Raw genomic sequence first — 19,311 nt, 5'->3', positions numbered from 1 at the left:
TGCCACGTGGCAGTCCGACTGTACAGTTCGACTGACTGTGCAGTCCGACCAGACAATGATCTCTAACATTTACACCCAACATAATCCAAGTCTTGGAGCTTCCAATTTCTGGCACGCTTCCGAGGCTTTTGTTGAACCCTAATTTCTACTGCAGATTAGGGTTTACAGCAGAGAAATCTGAAATTTCTTAGCCTTTGATGATCTCAATGTAGTAATCTTTAGAGCAAGGCTGTAGAAAGGCTGAGAGATGAGAGAGAATGTTGAGGAGAGATAAAATTCAGACTTTCTTTGTGAAGAACTGAAGTTATCTGTCATTTAGTGCTGCTGCCTTGTTTGAACAGCTTGTAGATGCTAAGAACTGAAGAAAATCAATCATTTTCTTGCTGCTGTTCTATCTCAAAAGCTTGTAGATATTGTCACTTGCTATTGATTGGTCTTGTTCTACCCGTGGTTGCCTCAAAAGATCTTCCAATGGCTGCAAATGAGACCAGTAGCATCTCCTCCCCCTCTTTTGTAGGTTGAATACACTAAAATGCCTCTCTCTAGCCTCGAAAGATGTTTTTCAGTCTTGCATGGGGATTTTTGACAAGTAGCAGTCTTCCCAACTAGTTTTTTCAGCATTATTTATAATTAAATAAATTTTAATATTTAAATACTGAAAATTAATCTAACAATTATTTCAGTGTCCTGAAAAATAATTTGACCGAGCAATAATTAAATTGGTTGGGCAACTTTCATTCCTGAGTGTGTTTGCACCATCTTTGATCATTAGATTGGCATTAGGTACCGTTAAATGCCACTTTTCTAGTGTCACCAACTAACACTTATGGCCAAATGAATGACCTAGGCCAACAACTAGTACCAGATACCACAAAGTATGTGTGTGGCATAACTTACAACAACTTTTGCCTTTGACATCCCGTGATTTTCTCGAGTCTTGGACTTGTAAATTTACTCTAACCCTAGTTACACTTCACATGTGCAACATTTACTTAACCATGTGGTTAAAAATTAATCCACATGTTTAGTGAGGTTTAAAAAATACATGTCCTCATCATAACCCTTCCCCTTAAAGTCCTTGCAATCCTCCTCGATTGCACTACCAGATGCATTAAAAGCAAAATAGTGGACTGGAATTTTCACAAGGCATCATAGTTAACACAACATTGCGTATTTTTGCTCAACCATTCCATATGCCCAACACATGTTGAAAATTACCAGCTAATCATAGCATAGCATAAGACTCACAAAGAATCTCAAAAAACATTGCTAGATTATCATGTGATATGTCTATTTCTCATGAGCTTAACTCATCTGGCAAAACCAAACCATAGCATAGCATAACCAAGCATAAACCATGGCTAAAATATCAATATCAACATAACATATACTATTGTCCATGGAACTAGATGTAAACCATTGAAAATTGAGCATAATCTGATCATAAACTGATCACTTGATTGTTGATTTGAGAATTGATCACAAACTGCTGCAAATGTGATCCCAAACTGATCACAAACTCATTGCAAAAACTGACTAGATGCAAGATTGATCCCAAAAGTGACCATAAACGGTTTTCAAGCTGATAAAAAACTGAGTTGAAATTGATAAGAAATTTTGTCTCAAAATTGAAGCAAAATTCATGCCAAATTGATCATAAGCTAATGCAAAAGTATAGTTCTAGTGCCCAGGTGAAACTCATACTCATTTGTATATCTCTCACTATGACTAGTACACTAAGTAGTGAACTTATGGCAAACATATTGTGAGCGCAACACCTTGGATATATACTAAATACATCCGAGATCCACTACATATGAGAGCTGTCCAGAACTAGAGGAGTGGAAGTGCTATCTCCCCCTTAAGCATCAAGCAATACTCGAGACCCTTGCTCTGCTGAGCTTGACGGAGCCCGAACTAAAGTCGGCTCTAACTGAAAGGCATCTAGGTAAAGCTGCAATAATGGAGGATGGCTTGCCAAGTCATCCTCTTCCATCCATTTGGCATCCATTGGTGAATAATTTTGAAATTTCACGAAGTATCTCTTGGAAATTTTACCTTTGACCTTTCTTTCCTTATGTGCCAAAATTTGCTCGGATACTAAAATCTCATCCAGCTTCTTAACCTGAGGGTAAATTTCAGTAGATATATCATCAAACACATGACATGAAAAGGCCTCAACAAACTGACATGAAAGGTATTATGTATCTACCAATGTGGAGGCAATTTCAGCCGACATGCTACATCGCTGATCTTCTCTAACACCTGGAAGGGCCCATAATATCTCATACTCAACTTCGAATACAATTTTTATCTTTCTTTCATCCGTTTCAACCTTGTCTTTTTAAAACATAGCAATACATAATCAACCTCTGTAAATTGCAAAGCACGTCTGTGGCGATCAACTGCCCTCTTTTACTTTTCTTGTGATCTCTAAAGTGCATATTTTATCTTTGCATAGGCTACATCCAATTTTCCATATAACGATCAGCCTCAAAGATCTTATCCTTAGTTTGCAGAATAGACGGTACTTTCTTTCCACCCTCAACTACCTCAAATGGAGCTTTGCTTGTAGAACTATGCACTGTGTTGTTGTAAGCAAACTCAACCAAGGGAAAATACTACTCCCACCGTGTCTTGTAGTCTGAAACATAGCACCTCAAAATATCTAACATTGTGGAATTTGTTTCCTTAGACTGAACATCTGTCTATGGATGGAAGGATGATGAGAATTTCAGCGTGGTACCCATATTCTCAAACAACCCCTTCGAAAATAAATTGGTTCTCCGAGGGTCTCTATCACTAATGATCGACTCTGGCACATCATGATACTTCAAGATGTGCTGCAAAAACAATCGTGCCATATTATCGGTCTTTATTTTCTTGCTCACTAGAATGAAATGGGCTTGTTTGCTAAACCTGCAATGATAGTCCATATCCCATCATTCCTTGTAGGTGTCTTAGGAAGCTCAAAAATAAAGTCCATTGCAATGCTCTATATGGAAGAGCATGACTTTTAGTGATAACTCTAGGCTTTATTTTCTTTGTGACACACAATCATCCATGCATATTCAAAAATCCATCTCTTAGTACAAAGTGTTCATGCCTTTGTCAGCAAAGCTGATCATAAACATTAGTAAAGTCCGAATTAGCAACATATTGCTCTTTCATAGCATCCAACTCAGTGTGATAAACCATGCCGACGGATGAAATTTGTGGCTTACGCGACTATGTATCAGCCACAACATTCTTTTTACCATCAATATGTACAATTTGAAAATGAAATATAGAGAGATAATTTACCCATCTCATATGCTTCTTTGACAACTTTGTCTGCATCAGAAACTGTCTCAAAGGTTGATGATTTGTTTGCATTGTAAAATCAATCTCCAATAAATAATGTTTCCACATAGACAGTGCATGAATTACAGCCAAGAGCTCTTTCTCATAGACTTGCAAATTCTTTTTTGCACCATGGAGAATTCGGCTCTCATAAGCCACAACTTGGCCGCCCTGCATAAGAACAGCCCCAATGCTGTTACCATATGTATCACATTGAACTATGAATGACTTTTTTAGATCGGGCAACACAAGCACATGATCTGAAGTCATCTTTTCCTTTAGCTTTTCAAATGTTGAAATTTCCATAGCTGTCTATCTAATGGCAAATCCTTTTTTACAAGGCATGAAATGGAGGTGCAATTTCAGCAAAGTCGTATACATACTTTCTGCAGTAAGAACATAAACCCAAGAAATTGCGGATCTCATGCACATTCCTCAAAGGTGGCCATGATTGTATTGCCTCAACCTTTGCAGGGTCCATGCGAATACCATCAACTGATACAATATGTCCCAAAAAGCGGATTTCATGCAAGAAGAATTCACTTTTCTTGTCATTGATAACCAGCCTATGCTCACGTAATTCATTGAATACAATGTCCAAGTGTTTTCTGTGCTCTGCCTCGTTCTTTGAATAGACAATCATGTCATTAAAGAAAGTGCCTACAAATCCTCTATATGCCTTGAAGATACAATCCATCATTCGGTTAAAAGTGACACGAGCATTTGTAAGTCCAAAAAGTATAACAAGAAACTTCTACAATCCAAAAGATGTCCTAAAAGCTGTCTTAGGCACATCTTCCGGTCTAATGCATATTTGATAATACCCACTTTTTAAATCTATACGGCTAAATATGGCTGCCCCTTGCAACCTATCCATAACATTATCAATCCAAGGAATCGGAAAGTGATTCTTTATTGTGATATTGTTTAGAGCACGATAATCATGCACATATGTCGTAAACTATCATTTTTCTGCACCAAAAGCACTGGAGAACAAAAGGAAGATGAGCTGGGCTGAATCAACCCTTTTTCTAATAGCTCATTTACTTGACTCATAATCTTCTTCTGTTGGGCTGGACTGACTCTGTAGGGTGGCTTATTAGATTGGCTACTTGTAGGGATAAGATCTATGCCATGATCTTCTGGCCTTTTAGGCGGTGATTGCCGTGGAAGTGATTGAGAGAAGCAATCAGCATACATTTTCAGAAATAACATACGATCCCTCTCTAACTTAGATATGTTCCCAATATTCTCACTATCATCTTTATCCTTAGTAAAAACCAAGGACACTGAAAGATGATTTTTCATTACTTTAGAAATAGCAGTTGCAGATACAACAGGGACAGATTCACCTTTCAACTTTATATCAAGTGCGAGTACCTTTCTCTTATGCTGAATAGTGATATTTTTTGCACGAGAATCAATCATTGCATGCATATGGTGACACTATGGCATACCAAGCAATACATCACAACCCTCAAGTGGAGCAATGAAGAACACTTTGCTATCCACATATCCTTGTATATGCAACCGAAGCTTTCCAATGAGTGGTGTGATGAGCTCTACATGGCCTTTACATGCCATTCTGACTTCGCCCATGGGTCCCATCTCATCCTCTCTGATGCCTAGACGGGCCTATGTCAACAGAGATAAAGTTGGCTTGTGCATCATTATCAAAGAAAATCAATGCATGCAGATCCCTAATTTTGCCCCATGCTGTGCACAACTTAGTGGCATAATCATTGGGCTGATCACTAACATTTGGTACCAATCCCATTGATGTTTTGGGCTTCTTTCTCTAAAATCTCCTTGATTTTCTGATTTTCCAGCTTGTTACCTATTAGGATAGTCCCTTGCAATGTAACCCTCTTGTTCACAAATAAAACATTTATTTGCAATCATCAATTCCCTACGTCGTGTCAATGTTTTCGAGCCCTTTCTTTGCTGTTTTGGCCACTTACAGACTGTTTATCAAATCTGTCCCTTTGTCAGTCTTAAACAACTTTTTATTTGGCTTTTTTCCACTCTCTAGAAAGCTTGAATTCTTCCCACGCAGCAAAGCATTGGCTGTAGGAGCAGTCTCTATGAGTTGAGACATGCTAGACACGGTGGATTTAATGCAAAAATCCCTGATTCCTTCGGGCAGCCCACAAACATATTTTTCCACTTGCTCATGAAGGGGTATAGGGCGATAAGTAATAGGCAGCAATGCATCCCAAAACTTCTTATTATGTTGCTCCAAATTCTTACATTCCTTAGCATCCAGCTTAATCCAAGATGTCATGATGTCCACCTCAAAGATACTTGTCAACCAATTCGATGCAAACATTTGCTTGAATTGTACCCACGTTGACGGTGCTTTTCCTTGTATCAAAAGAGTGGACCACCACTGTGATGCATTCCCTTTCAAGAAAGTGGCTGTCTTTCGAATCTTTGAGGATTCTCATGAAGTTCCCCCCTGAATAGGCTGTATCAAATTGGTGAATGAAAGTCAAAGCTTTCGGCCAATCTTATGCACCACTGAAGGACTCAAACTTCACTACTTTTCCGAACTCATCATAGTCATTTGCTGCCCCTTTGGGTGTCAAGTTGTCATACACTGGCTGTTGCAAAAAGGGTACATTTGCTGAATTTACATAAGAACCAATACCAAATGGAGCATTTGCATGACCAGCATTCATTTATTGAGCCCAAAAGCATTCAGGGGTGCCATAGTTACCAGGAACGGGAATGGGATCCCCCGGAACGGGGGGAACGCTTGGGATTGGGGTATATATATATATATATATATATATATATATATATATATATATATATATATATATATATATATATATATATATATATATAATTAACACATTGGAAATGCCCCAAATTTGGGGACATTGCAGCCAATGCCATGCCCCTTATCCTTGTTGAAAAAGCCCCAATTTTGGGGCAATGCTTGATCTGAAATACCCCAAAATTGGGGACATTGCAGCCAAGTCCAATGCCCCACATCTTTGCTGAAAAAGCCCCAAATTTTGGGCAATCCTTTTGGGGACAGTGCAGCCAATTCCATGCCCCAAATCCTTGCTCAAAAAGCCCCAAATTTGGGGCAATGCTTGATCTGAAATGCCCTAAAATTGGGGACATTGCAACCAAGACCAATGCCCCAAATCCTTGCTGAAAAAGCCCCAAATTTGGGGGAGTCCCTGATCTGAAATGCCCCAAATTTGGGGACTGTGCAGTCTGATTCCAGGGCACGTCCATTCCAAACGGGGAACGGCTACTGGAACGGCCTAGAATGGGGTTGGAACGAGCAAGAATGGGACTGGGAATGGGCAGGAACGTTCCATGGGCGTTTCATTGGTAGACACATGCCGGAACGCGTTAATCCATTCCTAAGGCCCAGAACAAGCATTTCCTGTTTCTATGAGGGGCGCAGATGTAGTACCAAGCATCAAGCCAATGCTGCCATACATAGATAGCGTTTTGCATATTTTTGGCTATACTTGAATACATTGGGCATATAATCTTGGACATTGAACACCTGGTTGGCTCCAAATTTGGTGTCTCTTTCGGCGTTTATTTAACTTAATTGAAGAAGAAGTTGATGTACAATGGGATTCTCTCAATCCCTTTCGATATTCCAACTTCCCTTGCTGTCCAAAATGACCAGCAAGTCTTCAATCTAATTTTCCCCTTGATTTGGGTAATCAGTTGGTCTTTACATGCTTTGATGGAGATGGAAAATGCCCAAATTCATTGATTTGTTGGTCCCTCCACTTAAGTTTGACTGAAAATACTTCAGTCGTATTGAATCGAAGTCTTGGAGCTTTCAATTTCTATATTGTAGTTTGACTGAAAACAGTTGTTGCTAAGTCCTAATTTCTACTGCAGATTAGGGTTTACAACAGAGAAATCTGAAATTTCTTAGCCTCTGGTGATCTCAATGCTATAATCTTCAGGGAAAGGTTATAGAAAGGATGGGATATGAGAGAGAATGTTAAGGAGAGAGAAAAATCAGACTTTGTTCGCGAAGAACTGAAGAAAATCTATCATTTACTGTTGCTGTCCTATCTCAATAGCTTGTAGATGCTCTCACTTGCTATTGATTGGTCTTTTCCTATACCTGGTTGCCTTAGAAGGTTCTCCAATGGCTGCAAATTAGACCAACATCATCTTCTCTCTCTCTCTTGCAAGTTGAATACACTAAAATGCCTCTCTCCAACCTCTAAAGACGTTTTTTAGTCTTGCATGGGCATTTTTGACAAGTGGCAATCTTCCCAAATGGTTTTTCTAGCATCATTCATAATTAGATACTAATGTTCAGTTTTTAGATATTGGAAATTAATCTAATAATTATTTTGATGCCTTGAAAAATAATGACTGGCCAATAATTAAATTGGCTAGGAAACTCCCATTCTTGAGTGTCTCTGCACCATCTTTGATCATCAGATTGACGTTAGGTACCATTAAATGTCACTTCTCCAGTATCGCTAACTAACACTTACGGTCAAATGAATGACCTAGGCCAACAACTAGCACGAGATACCACCAAGTATGTGTGTGGCATAACTTACAACAACTTTTGCCTTTAACATCCTGTGATTTTTTGAAGTCTCGGGCTCGTAAATTTACTCTAACCCCAATTACAACTTACATGTGCAACAATTACTTAACCATGTGGTTAAAAATTAATTCACATGTTAAGTGAGGTTTCAAAAATACATGTCCTCATGACAAGTACAATCAACATCACCATCAGGTTCTCTCCGAGGCACCTTGGTGGCGGCTTGTGCATCTGCTACTTGGGTATCCATGGTTCTACTCTAGTGGTCCTTGTTGTATGTACTACGATGGGACATTATCATTGTATATTGTATTGTATTAGATCACCCATGATTTGAGAGAAGGTGTTAGCAATTATGTCAGTTCATGGTTGAGTCTGTGCATCTGATTCAGTGGGCTAGGGCACTAGGATATTATCTTGATTATTTATGCATTTTTCTTGGTAAATTATGATGGTCATTTTAGCATTTATTGTTGGCCGACCAGTATTAAATGTTGGCCAACTTGACATGATTTACAGCATTATTTTTGCCTATTTATTCAGGCTTCTCCTCCACATTCATGATCATTCATCACCTAACTAGTTTTGGTGGAGGGAGAGGAGTAGGTACCGGTGCCTTTACAGTCAGTGACTCACATTGGTTCTATATTGTCTCATATCTTGATTTATGAATTCCATTTTCCGCGTATCTCTTTACTTCTAAGTTCCTTGTACAATGTTCTTTTCTTTTGCAATGTTTCTCTTTTTTTTTTGTGTCGTGTTCAACAATCTATTACAACAATTTTCTTCGCTACCATCATTGCATTCACTTCTGATAGGTGTCAGTAGTGGCAAACTCTGTGAGTAACTATCGATATTCGGTCAACTTGACTTTCAGATCATCCCTTTCCTCAACGGAATATTCATGAAGCTCAAAATTGAGATTGATATGTCGAGTGTGATCTTGCACCACATAATGGTCAATGAGATGACTACAATGCTCAGATGTGAGGGAAAAATGCTGTAACTAAGAGTGGAACTTGGAAGCAACCCTTGTATTAACTCAATATTGGCTATGGCATTATAGGCTCTCCATTGATGGATGAGATTAGGCTGAGCTACTCGAGGGTCCAACATAGGCTCTAGACCAACGACATGGTTCCGAAGTCCCTAAGATTCAAGTACTTGCATGAAGCTTAACCAAGTGTTGAAATTCGATCCGTTAAAACGAGTCTTATTTGCTAAGGCATTCTTGGCCATTGCAATAGGAGTGGTAGTGCTAGGAGATGGATAAGGTGTGTAATGGGGATAGGGTGGAGAGGGTTGATAGGGTAGGGGAGTGGAGGATACTTGGGAAGTAATCCTAGAGTGCCCACCATGTATACGAGAAGTGTGCATAGTGGATTCAAATGTGGGCATGGACTAACTGGGTATGGACATGGTAATGGGATGAGGAGCTCATGGTCGAGGGATAGGTACACGTGGAGCAAAGGATGGGAATCCTCGCGTAGGAGAGACCCAAGGAATGCGAGATAACACACCATAAGTAAAGGATGGAAATCCTTGCATCTGAGAGGTCAAAGGATTTGGGTGTTCAGGGGTAGTGAGGGGGATATCCATCATAGTTGTCCCAGTGGGAAATGATGTGCTTAGTGATGGAAAGGTGGAGGGAACAGTGGTAAAGGGTGGAATGCCTTGTAACAAGGCTCCATGGTTCAAAGATGCTTGAGGGTAAGTGGAGTGTATAGTGTTAAAGGATGGCATTCCCCTAACAATGTACCGTGATGTGAAGGGGTAGGAAAGTGTGAAGATGGAATGGAGAATGAGAATGTGCTAGGAGCGGAAATAGAGGTTTCGACTCCCAATGTGGAGGATGAGGATGTGGACTATAATCCGAGGGTTTGGAATGAAGAAGTGAGGAAATCAATGTGTGGGCTAGAAGAGGTGGGTGGGATGGGAGGGATTTGAGAGGAGTGGCTTACATGCTCAAATGAAAGTTGAAACAGAAGATGTAGATATACTTGATGAAGGATACGTGCTTCAAGAGCCCCCTCTATTGATGTCTATATATAGAAAATCATCTAGATCCTGCATGACAAAAGGAGAAACAGGAGAGGGTTTTGATTCATACAACTCAAAGGGGTTGTACCAACTTGACACTGGGCCTAGCTGAAATGAAGGGTTGCCAGTCATCCCAAATGTTGTATGTCATCCGTGATCAGAGAGGTAGCCAGCCTCACTGACTGGTTTAGATGGTGTAGCAACACTAGTAGGAGGGGTGTAAGATCTACTATACGTGATGTGCAAGTACTCTTGAAGCTTCTCTATCATGAGACTGAAATTTGGAATAGGAGGAAACAAAGAAGGTGAAGGTGAAGGTGGAGTGTTGTCTTCCTCTTCAAGTCCATAATGCCTTCTCAAGGCCTCCAGTGATGGAAAAGCCTAATAAGACATCATGGGGTCTCAAGAAGGCGGCGACTGGGACATTGTGATATGATTACAAGTTGTTCATGTGCCCCGCACAAAAACTAGTACTCCACAATATCTGTAGGATACTCTTTACAAGAGTACCATCTTTGATATCATGTGAAGAAATTGCTAGGGTCTGCACCGAGGAAACAGTGTATGAGGATGATAGAAACACAAATACACAGACAATGACATGCAAAACTCGAACCCTAAACACAAAATGCAAAACACAAAACTCAAAACTCATAAATGCAAAAACACAAACATAAACAAAGAGAGAAGGAGAATTTGTTGTGAATGAATCAATGCAGCAAATGAATGTAAGAATGTACAAAATGCTCAAGGGTGGAGTGGTGAGTGTCACAGTGTGGCATCCATTGAAGACGGATCTTGAGTGCTGTAACCACCAATCGGAGTGTGTAGAAGACCAAAACGCAAATCACCAGAAGTAGTAGGATGCTTGGCAACAGCAGTGGAGATGCTTGAGGAAGCTGATGATCGTTGAAATTGCTAAATGCAACAGAAGAGGTGTCGACTGGGGCTCGTGATGGCTGTTTGGGGCCAAATGCAGCAGTGGAAGAAGCACAAGGCAGCTGCTAGGGGTTGGAGCAGCAGACAAAGTGGTGGCAATAGTTGCAAAGGCTGGATAGCCACGTGGAGGAAGGCTAATGGCAAGATCTTCATGTGAATGAGAAAAACCTACATGGAAGGGATGAAGTTTGAATGGGGGCAGCCTGTCTATAAATAGATGTGGATGGACCCTCCCAAATTAGGGTCTCATAGAAACTCTTTCGAACTGCACATTGATTTTGCACTTTTCATTAAATAAGCATGTTTTGGGCTCTTAGCTCAACAGATGAAACTCCAATGCCAATCGAGTTGTGAAGGCACAACCACCAAGGTAGCACTCCATGTTAGAAAGAAGACCCTAGGGGAGAGGTAACCAAAGCAGGAGAAGCACCTCAGCTGGAAGAGCTATGAGGAAGTAAATGGAACGATGCCTGAAACTTGGACTTGAGAGAAGAAACTCAATCTTCAGCACCATGCTGATCAAGGATATGAAAGTATCGTCATCAAGGCAAGATTAAGTACCAGAGGAAAAACTAGAACCTGCATATTCACAGTTTGGATTGAGATGCTTCCAATTAGGACTGGTGGATTCCTGCAATGTTAATTTAGCTGAAATACAAAACCAAGCATGTAAGTACTAGAGGAGAAACTAGAACCTGCATATTGGTAGTTTATATTGAGATGCTTTTGGAGCTAAGCTAAAGCTAACTAAAGCTAAGGGACCAAAAGAAGAAGATTGCAGTGGAAGAAGGAAGAGGGATAAAGAAGGGCTTACCCTACAGAAGGACTAGCCTAGTTTAACCTACTGCATAAAGAGGCCTAAGAAGGTATTTAACCTATTGTGGCTAATATTCTACTCTGACTCAGTAATATTTCAATGGTGTCTTGTACTAAACATTGTAAGAATTGAAGGAGATGGGAATTAATGATTTCATTGTTGTGTTAGTTATTAAGCATGTGGATTTTATTATACCCATTACTAACAGTCTGTTCTGCCCCCCACACTAATGTCATTTTTATACTTGTATAAGTGGCTTAGGCGAGTCATTTTATTGGCACTTGTCATGATGAAATCTATTTTATTAGCACTTGTCATGATGAAATCAAATTAATGGATCAAAATTAGTGACATTAGGATAATCTCTATTTAGTGCAAGTATATAAATCTGGTATTAATGGTGCTGTTCTGCCACACACCCATGTCACTTTTATACCTGCATAAGTGGCTTAGGTGAGTCATTTTATTAGCACTTGTCGTGATGAAATCAAATTAATGGATCAAATTTAGTGATGTTAGACTAACGTCTATTTAGTGCAAGTGTATAGATCTTTTAATGCTACAGATCCCTTTGGGGTAATGAGAGGATGAGTGCATTGGCCTTTGATTATAACAATTTGATTTTATTTAGGATAGAAGAAGACTCATGGTAGCCTTCTTTTTCTTGACTATTCATTTTCAATTGTTGGTCGAATTTGCAAAAAGACCTTGTAAAGTTCTTGATCTTCCAACTCATTGAAAGGTGCTCAGCCTTAATCTGAAAAATAAAGTCAGGTTCTTTGCTGATGTTGTACTTCATTGTTTTGGTAGGTGGTCACGAGCCTGGCCGATCCATCTGCAAACATAATTTTTGGAGCTGTGGTGGATGATAGATATACGGGAGAGATTCATGTCACAATTGTTGCGACAGGCTTCTCTCAAACATTCCAAAAAAGCCTGATAGATCCAAAAGCTGCAAAGCAAGACACAGATGATGTGAAGCCTGTGGAATCTAGTTGGAAAAGGCCATCTATCTCCTCAAAATCTTCCCAAGGTCAAGGAAGGAAGGTTTTCTCATAGGAGGTCTGGGTGAACTCTTCAGCTCCTGCATTGCCTTTACAACTCGTTTCTTTGTCGGATGCCATTAGGAATCAGCCATATGACCTAAATCAGCTGCTGTTTTTACTGAAGATGTAATGGCGATTTTTTCTTGGATGTCAGCCATAGGTGGTTCTTATGGGATTTGATTGATTACAAGTAACTTTGTGGTGCTACTGAAGCTCACACTCAGCATTAATTAGAACCCATATTTGTTGAGGTTTTTTTCCGGGATTGCAAGTTTAAGGTGACTTTTGCAGCCAGTGTGTGATTTTGCTTGGATGATGTGGATAATCACCGTATATTTTACCATAATGGTAAATCATCCAAAATGGTGTCTTCCTTCTTCTAGCCTTTAGCGAGGCACCTGAGTAATCTATTTACTGCCTACTGAAAGGAAGCCTACTGAGAGATTTCTGAGTCCTTGTGATACACATTTTCCTGGCTGGTTAGAGTCACCTACCACCACTGATACTTTCTGAATCGCTACAATTGTAAATGTTGCACACAAAAAACATAGCCCTTGCCCTTGCCACATGTTTACTCTCTCCTCTTTCATTCAACTCTAAATGTTCTCCCTTATTTAAAGTCATTCTCTCATCACAATAAATTGTTGGGGGTAAAGGTGCATGTGCGTAGCCGCCCATGCATTACTACACTAATAATACCTGCATATCTATACACTGCAATGACACGCAACCATTACTGTCACTTGATTTTTTATTCTTTCAATAATATTAAATAAAGAGAAGGTGGGTCACACATTGTTACTATTGGAGTTCCCACACACACACACACACACACACACACACTCTCTCTCTCTCTCTCTCTCTCTCTCTCAAAGCTCTTGCTTCCACTCATGTGCTTTCACTCTAGGATCACTCCCTCTAATTGGTGTCATAGCCATCTTCTTTGAGAGCTCAAAGCCCTAGCCCACAGCTTCCATTCAAATACCTACAGTTCACAGGTTTCATGTTGGTAGCCTTGTCCTTAGCTTGAAGTGGTATGTATTGTGGTTCACTTGCTTCCCAGCTTGTCTTGGCATGCTCCAGGGCTTCATTGATCTCCCCTTGTGTCCCATTTATCTCATCTTAATCAATAGTAGTCCTAGCTAGCCCTAGCTAGCTAGGCGTGACTTACACTTGCAGTCCCTTGAATCTAACATATCATTGGACTCTTTGCCTCCTTGACTCTCAAACACTTGCTTCAAATCATTGAGAGCCATTGGGCATCCTTTTGGCATTGATCATTGGTATCAAACATTGGTTTTGAGTCATTAACCTTTAACTATTAACTGTGTAAACAATGCAACATGTTGTAATATAGTTTAGGATAACACTTACCTCATTGTTTGGAAGTCACTTATGCTTTCTCTTGGGATATGATATCAAATACTTGGGGGATGATATGGCATTTATGTGAGATGATATTGAGCTGATTTGAGTATGCATTTTGCTTAGTTTTCGCAAAGATTTCCTTATTGAGCTAAATGTCATTTATTTGGAAAAAGTATGTCTCTTGTCATTTGATGGTTCCGAGGCTTAGTGTTGAGGTGTAAACGTTAGCTTGACACATGGTGATACTTGATACACGTCTTGGAATGCTTTTGGGCTTCGATTGAGCTTGTGTTTACTCGATTTTGACTGTCATATCCTTGCTATTCATAGTCGATAGCAAGTAGTTGCTTGATAAAGATTATGCTCATTATGCTTTGAAGCTACTCGAGTACCACGCATTGGATGTACCAATACTTTCGTTGTCATGTATACCTATGGATATGTTTATGACATGCTCCTAGCTGAGATTAGAGCTTGAATGCTTTCACATTTGCTGTCATTCCTGTGTTTGGATGCTACTTGGATACTACAATTAGAGTCTTACCAACTACTTGGGTTCAATGCTTCCGAATGTATGTCCTATGGATTGCTTCCGAATGTATGTCCTATGGATCTTGGATGTCTGGATGTCATCACCATGATGTTTTGAGCTTTGCTTGATCATTTAGCATTCGACTTTTACTTCAGCGGGTGCTACTCGGCTTTGTGTATTGATCAAAATTGACACTTGGATGTCCTACAGAGCATTTGGTTAATACAGTTGAGCTTGATCTCATCACAGTGAGACAATGGGACTCATTGTGCCATGTACATGATCTCTTGATAATTATTGGATGGAGTTATCCTATTGTGGGCTAATATGATCTCTTGGCTTGGACCTAGTTCTTATGTCTATCAAGGTATTGTCAGTCGTATTTATATGCTTTTGGGTTATGTATTGAGTCTTTGCTTAGTGGTTATACATCAGGCAGTTCCCTTCATTTACCCTTAAGACCTACCCTGTGCATGATATGTATGCCTATTGCATACATGGCTTTTGACACTCTGTAGTTGTGATAGTCTTTAGTGTTGGTTGTTCTTGGCTTCTTTCCCCTTGGTTGGTCACAATTGGTTGTTGGCATATTACTGTAATTTATTAGAGAAACCTATCCTTCCAGTTTTATACATTCTATTTGAGGGCAGACACTTGTACTCGATACTTTCTTGACTATATATTGTGGATAATTCATTATTTTGTGAGTACCTCTTGTTTTTGGCTTGATTTGGTAGTGGTTTTGGGCATGATTTGTAGGATACTATAGTAGCATGTTTTTCTCTTCAATGTACTTTCTTGGTCTCATTATGGCTAGTGGTTTTTGTGACAATGCTACCTTCAATATTGGGAAACCGGATGAGACCAATTAGAGCTCTTAGACAACCCAAATATGATAGGTTTTAGCATAGAAATTGTAGGTTAGACTACTCAAAAATGGAACTGCCAAACGTGAAAACATTGTGATAGAGGATTGGGATGAACTAGATAAGCTATGCAAGTCCACAATCATTTTATCATTCTTTAAGTAGGTTCACTACAATGTTGTAACTCGAAATTAGATTGCATATGAGCTTTGGACATAGATTAAGAATATTTATGACAAGCAAAGTTTTGCATCTCAAATGTATTGGTTGAAATAGTTGATGGACCTTTGTATGAAGGAAGAGACTTCTATGACTGCGCACTTGAATGAGTTTCACTTGATCATCATCCACTTAACTTCATAGGAGATTGAGGTCAATGATACTTTTTGCATCCTTTATTTTTGCTTGGTACTCTACCTTGAGTTGTGGGACACCTTCCATACAGCTCTCTATGCTAAAGATGGGTTGAGATTGTAAGATGTTGAGAGTGCTCTCTTGACAAAAAAGGTGAACAAAAAGGATGTGGATGCTTTCCGTATATCACATGCATTGATTGTGAGAGGCCAATAGGATAAAAATGGCAATGGTAGAGACTCTAACATATCTTCGTCTACGACACGTGGATAATTTCGCAGTAAGTCGAGTGGTCGTAAGTTTCATCTTATTTGTCATTATTGTAGAAAAGCATGTTATATTCAACCATAGTGGCATAAAATGCGTGAAGACAAGTGCAAGGAAAAGGAAAATGAAAATGAAAAGGAAAAGGAAAAGGGTAAAGTGCAGGACAAGAATAATAATCATAGTATTGTGTCTAACAAGTCAAGTGTCAAGATTGAGGAGATTAATGTAGTGTAGCTTAATATATATGATGATCTTATCTTAGCAGCTTGTTCTTTAGATGCTTCACAATTGATTGATGCTTTGTCAGGATATACTTAGTGTTTATTGATAGATTCAGGGGCTTCCTTTCTTGTGACCCTTGATAGAGAGTAGTTTCACTCCTATTATAGTATGACTGGATGTGTCCATTTGGGTAATGACTTGCCATTGAAGATAGTTGATATAAGTGGCATCCAACTACATTTTGGTTTAGGCAGTATGTTTACTCTTCATGATGTATACCATGTATCGACTCTCACAAAGAGCCTTATCTCTGCTGCTGGCACCTTGGATGATGTAGGTTATGTTGTCTCTTTTGGTAATTCCTCATGGAAGATTACCCGTGGGAATCTTATTATTACACATGGTGCTAAGCCTAGTATCGTCTGCCCTTTACTTATATCTAGGTTAGTTAACCATGCTTTGGCTATGGCTACAATTTGAATGTATCTCTTTGGCATCATTGCTTTGGGCACATGTCTTTGAAAGGAATAAAAATGCTTTATCAATTTGCAATATCTTCTGTCCCTAGAATATAAGTATTTAGAGTCTCGTAATCATTCTTTATATGGTAGGCAGACACATAGTACACATAAGAAATCTGGCAATAAGCACATGGGTGAGCATCTAGCTCTTGTCCATTCGTATGTATGTGGTGCCATGCCCTGTCAATCACTAGGTGGTGCGAAGTACTTGGTCACATTCATTGATGATTACTCACATAAGTTTTGTGCTTACCCTATTAAGCATAAATTGGATGTCTTATCTACCTTTTAGCATCGGTTGCTCTTGTTGAGAACTAGTCTGAATATAGACTGAAATGCCTAAGGCCAGATAATGGGGGTGAGTATGTCAATCACTAGGTAGTCTGAAGTACTTGGTCACATTCATTGATGAATACTCAAATAACATTTGGGCTTACCCTATTAAGTAAAAATTGGATGTTTTGTCTATCTTTTAGCATTGGCTTGCTCTTGTTGAGAACTAGTCTCAATATAGGTTGAAATGCCTAAGGTTAGATAAAAGAGGTGAGTGTGTCTCTCAAAAGCTTTCGAGCAGTTTTGCGATGAGCAAGGTATTAAGTTTCAATTGACTGCCCCCTACACCCCTCCCCCAGAATGGTATTGTTGAACACATGAACATGACAATTTAGGAGAGATTTCGTAGTATGCTTAGCCAGACAAGCTTACCCCAACACTTCTGGATTGAGGCAGTTACTATTGTTGTACACTTGATTAGGAGGTCCCCTTGCACTATTATTGACTGCCAAGTTGTTGAGAAGGTATGGATTGGGAAACCTCCATCTTATGCTCATTTTCTCTTCTTTGGTTATGAGACATTTTGCCATGTTTCCAAGGACAAGCACAATAAACTAGATACTAAGTCCATGAAATATCTCTTTCTTAGTTATGGGGGTGTAGGTGAGATGGGCCTATTGGATCCTTAGGTTTGCAAGGTTATTTGTAGCCTTGACGTTGTTTCTCATGAGGACAAGATGCATAAGTAGCCTAAGCAGGTAGTTGAGGTACATAGAGTGATCTTTCAGGAGGATCCTCTTGCTCCTTTATATATACAACAAGCTAGATAGCCTACCATAGTTGTTAACCCTCAGAGGAATAAGGTGGAAAATCCAAAAAATCTAAAGCAGAAGATAGGGCCAAGGCAAAAGCGAAATGGAGAACGAAGGCACGCCAAGAAAATCAGGAAACATAAGAAGTGTGCAAAAGTCCTAAATCAGAGCGTCGGGCTTTGACCGTGCAAATAAATGTAGATGGGTAGTAGGAAGGAAGCTAGGAAGATAGGAGAACAATGGAAAAAAGGGCCTAGGCTATGGCTGGCCATGTAAAAAGGGGATGACCACCCAAAGGGGATTTAGGGCTTTGTATATAAAGTTTAAAAGATGAATGAGAGCTCATTCTTTTGGTGTGTGGCAACAAGAGACTCACCTTCTTCTCTTCTTCTCTTCTCTTTTCTTGCTTGTGTGTGCTTGAGAGAAGGAGTGTGAGGGAGTGAGTGTGTGAGGGTGAGGGATCAAGGAGGTGAAGCTCTCCATCATCTCCTCTTTTATTCTTCTCTCCTCTTCTCTTCTCTTTTCTTGTCTCGCGTGCGGCTATGGAGGATGGAGCTTGGAGGTGGAGGCTTGAGGACGCTTGAGCTTGCATTAAGGATCGTGGAGCTATCAGAGTGCTTGAGAGAGGAAGCAACTCAATCGGGCATCAAGGTAAGCTCACTACACTCGTAGAGAAGGATAGCGCATCAACTATGTGAGAAGTAGCCATTAGTGTTTGCTTGAAACGCTTGAACAATAAGTAGTCTGTGGGTCTTGGCGGTTGAGCAGCTTGTGCTCGCCTCTATATTTTGGTTTCCTTGCCAGGACCAACGGATTCAAGCTTGAGCATTTCAAATCGAGCATTGAAGTAAGGGTTTCATCCTCGAATCGGAGCTTGAGATAGATAGGAGGTTTTGGGTCTTTAATCCATGCTATAAGTAAGTATTTTTAGTCTTTGATGGGTTAGTTTAGTGGGAGAAATTAGTTTAGTACTTTGCTTTTGATTCTTGTTGCATTTAAGGTAGGTTAAGGTTAGAAAATCGATTGGAAAAGTGTAGGGTTTGCTGTTGTAAAACAGGCCAAACAGAACATAGATCTGGGAAAACTAGGAGGAAGGAGAGCTGAAGGGGGCCAAGGCTAACAAGTGAAGGGGAAAGAGTGGCAAGAACATTGTGAAGAAGGGGTTTAATAGCTAAGAGACTAGGGGGCAACTCATTTGAAACCTTGGTTGCTTGAGAGATTTCACTCAGTGTATAGAAAAGAGCACACACATGCACACACACACACACAGAGTGAGGGTAAGTTGAGGACTAGTTGTAATTAACAAGGAATACACTCAGACTTAAGAGCTTGAAGGAACCCATAAGTAAGAGAAGAC

At 39.8% G+C, this 19,311-nt stretch overlaps 1 protein-coding gene across 1 annotated transcript in view; it reads left to right on the top strand.

The window, feature by feature from the left end:
- Positions 1-13,029, top strand: part of LOC148024572 (cell division protein FtsZ homolog 1, chloroplastic-like) — a 73,428-nt gene extending 60,399 nt beyond the window's left edge. The window contains exon 6 of the mRNA XM_087694190.1: positions 12,504-13,029. Within this exon, the coding sequence (XP_087550316.1) occupies positions 12,504-12,752 (249 nt within the window). The 3' untranslated portion in view covers positions 12,753-13,029. The remainder of the gene's footprint in view (positions 1-12,503) is intronic.
- The last annotated feature ends 6,282 nt before the right edge of the window (positions 13,030-19,311 follow it).

The sequence above is a fragment of the Lygodium microphyllum genome, chromosome 15 (assembly GCF_053477565.2).
Source record: "Lygodium microphyllum isolate KBCC chromosome 15, Lygodium_microphyllum_v1.1.10, whole genome shotgun sequence".
Taxonomy (NCBI): Eukaryota; Viridiplantae; Streptophyta; class Polypodiopsida; order Schizaeales; family Lygodiaceae; genus Lygodium; species Lygodium microphyllum.
This window is presented reverse-complemented; position numbering and strand designations above follow the sequence as displayed.